This window comes from Zingiber officinale, chromosome 7A, assembly GCF_018446385.1.
Source record: "Zingiber officinale cultivar Zhangliang chromosome 7A, Zo_v1.1, whole genome shotgun sequence".
Lineage (NCBI taxonomy): Eukaryota > Viridiplantae > Streptophyta > Magnoliopsida > Zingiberales > Zingiberaceae > Zingiber > Zingiber officinale.
Genome location: NC_055998.1, coordinates 127,830,906 through 127,838,367, shown reverse-complemented (window position 1 = coordinate 127,838,367; position 7,462 = coordinate 127,830,906). Strand labels below are relative to the sequence as shown.

Genomic DNA, 7,462 nt, shown 5'->3' with positions numbered 1-7,462 from the left:
ACAAAACTCAAAGTTAGGACCAAACAACCTGAAGGCTGTCAAATCTTATCATTCTTTACATGTTATTTGTCTGGATTACTCTTGTTTTGCAGAAAATCAACTTGGCAAAAATGGTGGTCCAGGCGCCCAGAGCTGGTTCGGGCGCCCGGACTGGCTTTAATGGAGAACATCCCAGGTGGGGTTCCCGGAGCTGGTTCGAGCGCCCGAACAGCCAAAATGTTATCGGTTCACTAAGCTGGCATGCTATGATTGGAGGACCTACATTACAGTCCGGGCGCCCGAGGGTGGTCCGGGCGCCCGCAGAAGGATAATTTTTATAGATCAAGTTTTAACGAGAGCACGCCACGTTAGCCCTGTGGGGGCGCCGGGGGAGGTTCTAGACGCTCAGACTAGGCTATAAAAGAATGATTCGACCAGCACCTCAACAACAACATTCCAAATATCTTCCGCTTCTGTGTACTGTTCAGAAAATGCCTCCACAATGCCCGAAAACTACTCCAACGATGACTACGCTGAAGATTACATTCTCCAAAGTCGTCGGAATTCTTTACTTTTTTAATTACTTGTAATCATTTGAAATTGTACCTATACTCTTTACGATTGATTAGTGATTGCCCATTGAAAGCACTCTCACGTGCGAGCCTTGGAGTAGGAGTCGCCACAAGTTCTGAATCAAATAAATCTTAGCGTGTTAGTATTGCGTTTGTTTTCTTTTCTTTATTCCGTTGTTTTCTCTCAATTGTTCTTCGATTGTTTTAAATGAACGTGAAAGCCACGAGCGTTATTCACCTCCCTCTAGCGCAACGATCTTACAGTCCCTTTTGATTGCAAGAAAAACATACAATGTGGTCCTTGTCTTTGCATATTATGGAGTTGACCTCCTTTGGCTTCTCCTTGTCCTTGGGTTCCACTTAACCATTCTTTTTGGTCAACTTTGGACACTTACTCTTGTAGTGTCTATTTTTCCTATACTCAAAGCAAATGATATGATTTTTATTTTTACAAATTGAAATTGTTATACCTTCTTTGCTTGTAGGGGTGACATATGATCCTTCTTCATTTAACCATGAAGTAGAGGTTTCTTCTTGCTCCGGTGTCAAAGATTGACGTTCCCCCTCAATGCTTGAGGTGGATGCCTCTTCAATATCCTCCTCGAACGTTGAGGTGGATGCCTGTCTCAACTTCCAAATCCTCATGTATATGATACAAAGAGTTTACCTCTTTGCATTTTACTTCACTTTTCCCCGAGGTTGGATTAGGGATGTAAACGAGCCGAACCGAGCCAAACAGTATTAGTCTCAAGTTCAGCTCGTTTAAGTTATATTCGGGCTTGAGCTCGTCTCGAGCTCGAATTAAAATTTTAAGGCTCGAGCTCGGCTCGTTTTGGAATTACCAAGCTCACGAATAGTTCAAGCTCGACTCATTATTAGCTCATTTATTATAGTTAATGAGCCTAACTCATTAAGCGAGCTCGAGCTCATTTTAGAGCTCATTTTTTTGGCTTATTTTAGAGCTTGTTTTGCAAGCTTGTTAAGCGAGTTTGAAAACTCATTTGAATAAATATTCAACAAACCTAACAACTAAAATAATATAAACTCAACACATCATTGAATATCTCAAAGTATTACATTAAACTTTTAAACTCAACACATCATTGAACATGTTTGCTAGCCCTTTAATCGAGCCGAGCTCGAGCTTGAATTCACGAGTCTATAAATGAACATATTTGTGAGCTCACGAGTCGAATGTCCTTAAGCTCGAGCTCGAAATCGAGCTCGAGCTCGGGTTGATAAGATAAACGAAAGAACTCGAACGAACTTTTTACCGAATCAAGCTGCGAATAGTTCTTGAACCGTTTGGTTCATTTACATCCCTAGGTTGGATCTTCATAAAGTTTTGCTAATTTGTTACAAAGCTCCTTGACATCTTGAAATTCTCTAACTTTAGTAGCAAAAGGTGGAATTCACCACCCCAGCGACCCCATGAAATTTTCTAACCTTACACAATATGGTGCTTAACAATAAATTAACTAATACTTTGATTACTTTGTCATTTGCCTCGCATCTCTTGACTTGCTCGTTGGTCCATTTATTCTTCTTGAGAAGTTTTCCCTTTGAATCTCTTGGAGCTTCAAAACCCTCCATTAGAGCAAACCATTGACCCATCTCCATCATGAGAAAATTTTCAACCTTTGATTTCTAAAGGTCGAAGCTTCCAATACCGAATGGTGGAGGTGCTCAGATATCATATTCTAATCTATATCTAAACTCCATTTTAAAACTTGAACTCCTTAAATGATAATTTCTGAACTTTGAAATTAGGGTTTCAAGTTTCAATATCTTCTTCTTCCTCTAGCTCATTGCTCCCTTAGCGATTAGTCTAATGCAGAGCGACCAAACTCTAATACCACTTGTTAGGACACTCCGATGAGTTAGAGGGGGGATGATTAGCTCAAATCACTTCTTCAATGATGAGTTGCAGCGGAAAACACTTGAAGCAATGCTAACACCCGGATTTACTTGGTATCTACCTCAATGATGTGACTAATCTAAGCATCCACATATAGTACACTCTCCACTATGAAAATACTCCTTATTGAAAACATTCTAAAGGTAGAGAAACCTCGTACAAGCTCACATACAAGAAATACAATGCAAACAAGAAGAAAATACACAATATAAATGAAAATCTTGCTTGCTTTCTTGTAGCTTATAAACGCCTCTTAATCGGTTGAAAAGTGCAGCAACACTTGTCTTCTAAAGCTCATGGATCGGCAGTGAAGAGTGGAGAAAAAGAGTTGCGTTTGAATCTTCATCGATGCCTTTATATCCTACGGATTAGGTCTCTCAATCGATTGGCCTTACCCCCCAATCGATTGTCACGTCAGATTCGAGCACATCTAGCTGCCCAAATCTTGCAACGACTCTTTTCTTCGTCACTTAATCGATTAGCCAATCGATTATGGGTCTTCTTAATCGATCACCCAATCGATTATGAACCCAAATGTTAGCTCACAAACTCCCCCAATCAATTACCCAATTGATTACGCTCTCACGAGGAAGTTACTGTGCTTCGCAAAAAACTCCTCTTAATCGATTGGCTGATCGGTCAAGAGGCTACTGTTTGTCGTGAAAAAAATGTGTCCAATCGATCACCTGATCGATTGATGCAGCTCAATCAATCACCTGATTAATTGGGAACGCCTCTGTGCGTTGCGGAGAAGTGCGCTCAATCGATCCACTAATTGATTGGCGTAACTCTCAATCAATCAATGGATTGATTGAGAATGCCTTTACATCATGGAGAAGTGCAATCAATCGATTACTTGATTGATTACCTAACCCTAACTTGCTTAAACCAAGTCTGGGATTCCCTTGTCCAACCTCCAATCAACCGTGACCTATTGGGACTTTTCCACCAAATGTCCGGTGAACCTTTTGATCCGCTTAGACTTTACCAACTTTCCATTAGACTTCCAATCACCAAGTGTGGTCCCTCCTTGACCTACTTGGATTTTTCTCTTGTCTAACTATAGTTAGGATTTTACTTTATCAACTTGCGATCCTCTTTGACCCATTTGGATTTTCCTCTTATCTAACCATATTTAGGACTTTACCTTGTCAACGTGCAATCCTCCTTGACCCACTTGGACTTCTCTTTGTCTAACTGCAGTTAGGACTTTCCTTATCAACATGTGGTTCATCTTGACCCCACTTGGACTTTCCTTGACAACGTACGGTTCTCATTGACCCACTTGGACTTTCCTTTACCTAACCATAGTTAGGACTTTCCTTGTCAACATGCAGTTCTCTTTGATTCATTTAGATTTTCCTTTGCCTAACACCAGTTAGGACTTGTCTTTCTCACATATTGTCCAACAATGTATTGTCCAAACACATTGTCCACAACATATTATCCAAATATTGAAACTTAAACTCGAATCTACTTGAATTTACTTAAACTTGTCAATCTTGATTAGGAGAATAATTATACGAATAATCTCCTAACATTGATAACTAAGATAAATGCCCTCATTCATACTTGAAACATTTTGATGCTAAAATTATTAACTAAACGATTCCAATTGAAAGGATGAAAGAACTAAGTTGAATTAAATGGCCGATGAAAATTATTAACCGAATGAACACACGTAGTAAACTAAGGGGGCGTTTGGTTTAGGGTAATAGGAGTGGGGAATGGGAATAGGAATCATTGATTCCCATTGTTAATGTTTGGATTATAGGAATAGGAATACAAATAAGGGAATGAATCCTTGAAATTGGATAATAACTCATTCCCATGTACCTCCCCTTCAATGAGCCATTACCCTATTTTCATCAATCAAAATATTCCCTTATTCCAAAAATACCCTTAACTTAAAACTAAAATTTTCTCCATTAATATCAAATATCAAAATATATTTATTTATTTTTTCTTTCATATCACTTATCTCTCCTTATTCTCTCTCATTATAGTTTCTCTCTCATCATTTTATCACACACTTTCTCTCTCCTTAATCTCTCCTATCACACTCTCTTTCCTCTTTTTTTTCTCATTACACTTTCTCTCTCATCATACTTTCTCTCTCCTCAATCTCTTCCATTGCACTCTCTTCCTTCTTTTTTTCCTCATCACACTTTCTCTCTCCTCAATCTCTCCCATCATACTCTCTTTTCTCTTTCTTCTCATCACCATTTCTCTCTCATCATACTTTCTCTCTCCTTACTCTCTCTTATCACACTTCCTCCTTTTTTTCCTCAACACACTTTCTCTCTCATCATAATTTCTTTCTCATCATACTTTCTCTCTCCTCACTCTCTCTTATCACACTTCCTCCTTTTTTCCTCAACACACTTTCTCTCTCATCACACTTTCTCTCTCCTCACACTTTCTCTCTCCTCAATCTCTCTTATCACATTTCCTCCTTTTTTTCTCATCATATTTTCTCTCTCCTCAATCTCTCTCCTCATTTTTTCTCACTATATTTTCTCTCTCTTCATCCTCTCCTATCATACTTTCTCTCACATCATATTTTCTCTCATCATGCTCTCTCCAATCACACTCTCTTTTTTTATTTTCTCTCATCACACCTTCTCTCTCTTCATTTTTTCTTATCACACTTTCTCTCTCATAATACTTTCTCTTTCATCATTCTCTTTCATCATATTTTTCTCTCACATTCATCTTTCTCTCACATCTAATTTTTTCTCTTATTTTCCTTTAAGGGTAAAAAAGGAAACTTTGATTTATTCCGATAGAAGATATACAACTAACCAAACATTGCTTTTAAGAGTGATATCCATGCTCATACCCATTCTCATTCCACAATACAATAATTCTCATTCCGATTCCTATTCCTAGGAAAGAACCAAACGCCCCCTAAATAAAAAAAAATACAAAATTATATTTAAAAATGGTGGTCTATGGTTGAAATAACGAAGGCGCATACTTCAAGTTCAAATAAATTATGGAAACGGTAAAATAATAATAATAATAATAATAATAATAATAATATACAAAATGATTAATTTAATGGAGTGTGACGGTTTGGAGTGCAGATTCTCTGAATCATTTTTTACTTAATTATGTATTAATGAAATACATAATTTTCATTTATAAAATAAATAGAGATCATTTATCTTCATCAAATTCTTTGAACCACAATAAATGATCCAGAAAATCCAGGCTCCTCCCTTTTGACCCAAAGATGTGGGACGAAAGATTTGAGTTTATCTTATTTCACATCCTATTCCATTTTATACATGTCCCATCATGCAAATTAATTAATTTACTATTAAAATTCCTTGAGCAAATACAATTGAGAAATAACATGACCAAATAAATTAATATTATTTATTAATAAAATAAAGTTCGAATGCTAATATTATTTATACTTTCTTTCTAAAACACATTGCATTTAATCAAATAAAATATTCTTACTAATACAAATGTAAATGCCATTTCAAGATGAGCAATTGCGGATATGAAAGCAAGTGAAGGGAGAAAGGGAAAACAATCCTGACATGTTGCAATCTTCGTCAATTAGATACACGTTAATCTCAAAAAATCAGTCAATTAAACAGACACATAACAAAAAAATTAATGGAGGTTGACCATTTGCCAATCGAAGATTGTCAAACCACATTTAATTTATAATTATTGTTCAAACATATAATTTCTATATTTTATTTATGAATACTTAATTTATTCCTTAAGATTTCTTTTCATTGAACTCCAAACAAAAATTGCTAAACTTAGAAACAGCACTAGCATATATATTAAACATTATTACAAACATTAAAAAATTTACACTCGCCTCCCCCCATATTTTATTATTTTTCTAAAATAAAAATAAAAATTCCCTTTAGAATTTCAAAAGTGACATAGAGTCCCTCAAACTTTTAAAATTCTAAAGGGCATTTTTAAAATAAGGGGAAAATATATTATATAAATTTATCGATATAATATATTTGTCAGCTTATTTAGTTCAATTATGCTTCTCTTGCGTATAAATGTAGTCGGTGTGTGCCACCAAAGTCCTCCTCATCAAGCATTCATCCTCTTCTTCTCCATTACCACACCCTTCTAGCTTCTCTTCCATCACCTCCTTTTCCAAACCCTATAACCAATAATAAAAAAAAAACATATGAAAACAAAATCAAATCAAGAAAAAAAGTTTTTTTCCCCTTAAAAAATGAGGGAAAAATACGTACCTTGGAGTTGTCTTCCTTTGGATGATCAATTGGCACTGACCTACTTGCATGAACTAAAGACACAAAGAGGAGGAGAGCAATGAACAAAAGCATGATCTTTTTGGAGCAAAATGCCATGCTTTATTACTTGGGGATTAAAAAAAAACTAGGGTATGTAGTTGCACTAGAGAAAGGCTGAGGCATGGAAGTGGAGATGGAGAGGGTTTAAATAGAGCATGTGGAGAGGTGTATTTTTTTTATTTAGGGAAAAATATATATATTTGAAAAAAAAACTTATTTTGCAATAAATGCTTTCCATTTGGTGTTTGATTTGGAGCCTCAAATTGGATTAATTAATTGCATTGTATTAGGGAGGGGGAGATGTCTATGCATTTAATTCCATTCAATGAGTTCCCATTCTAAATGCAATATTTGGAGTTTTAGCTAGAGAGGTTTGGGGAGGAAATGGATTGTCTTAACATTTTACCAAAAAAAAAACATCTGAATTTTAGAAATTATTAAAGGGTGTACTATATTTTAATATATATAAAAAGCATACTTTTATCTCAAAATATATCTATCGTGTTATCAATTACCAGTCTAGCTTGCAGCCTGACTATATTAGGGAAATAAGTTCTTTGGTAAATACCAAAAGATGATGTGGATTTTTGATAATTTTTAAAACATGTGTGGGCCCATACGATATCTTTTTGTTTGGTTGGCGTCTCTTCTCTTGGATGGATAAGTGCATGGATATGATTCTAGAACAA

The 7,462-nt window shown here is 35.9% G+C and overlaps 1 protein-coding gene across 1 annotated transcript; it reads right to left on the bottom strand.

Annotated features, from left to right (window-relative positions):
• Positions 1-6,238: 6,238 nt before the first annotated feature.
• Positions 6,239-6,874, bottom strand: LOC122000484 (phytosulfokines 3-like). Its single transcript, XM_042554874.1, has 2 exons — positions 6,714-6,874; positions 6,239-6,619 (listed from the first exon to the last, which is right to left on the bottom strand). Exons 1-2 carry the CDS (start codon positions 6,828-6,830, stop codon positions 6,488-6,490), a joined length of 249 nt encoding a protein of 82 aa, XP_042410808.1. The 5' UTR covers positions 6,831-6,874; the 3' UTR covers positions 6,239-6,487.
• Positions 6,875-7,462: the final 588 nt, after the last annotated feature.

What these genes read in the sequence shown, in the direction of transcription:
- LOC122000484 (XM_042554874.1), bottom strand. Translation starts at nt 6,830, where the DNA reads ATGGCATTTTGCTCCAAAAAGATCATGCTTTTGTTCATTGCTCTCCTC. An exon ending in CAAAGGAAGACAACTCCAAG is followed by an intron (nt 6,620 to 6,713) that starts GTACGTATTTTT and finishes TATTGGTTATAG; the next exon opens with GGTTTGGAAAAGGAGGTGAT.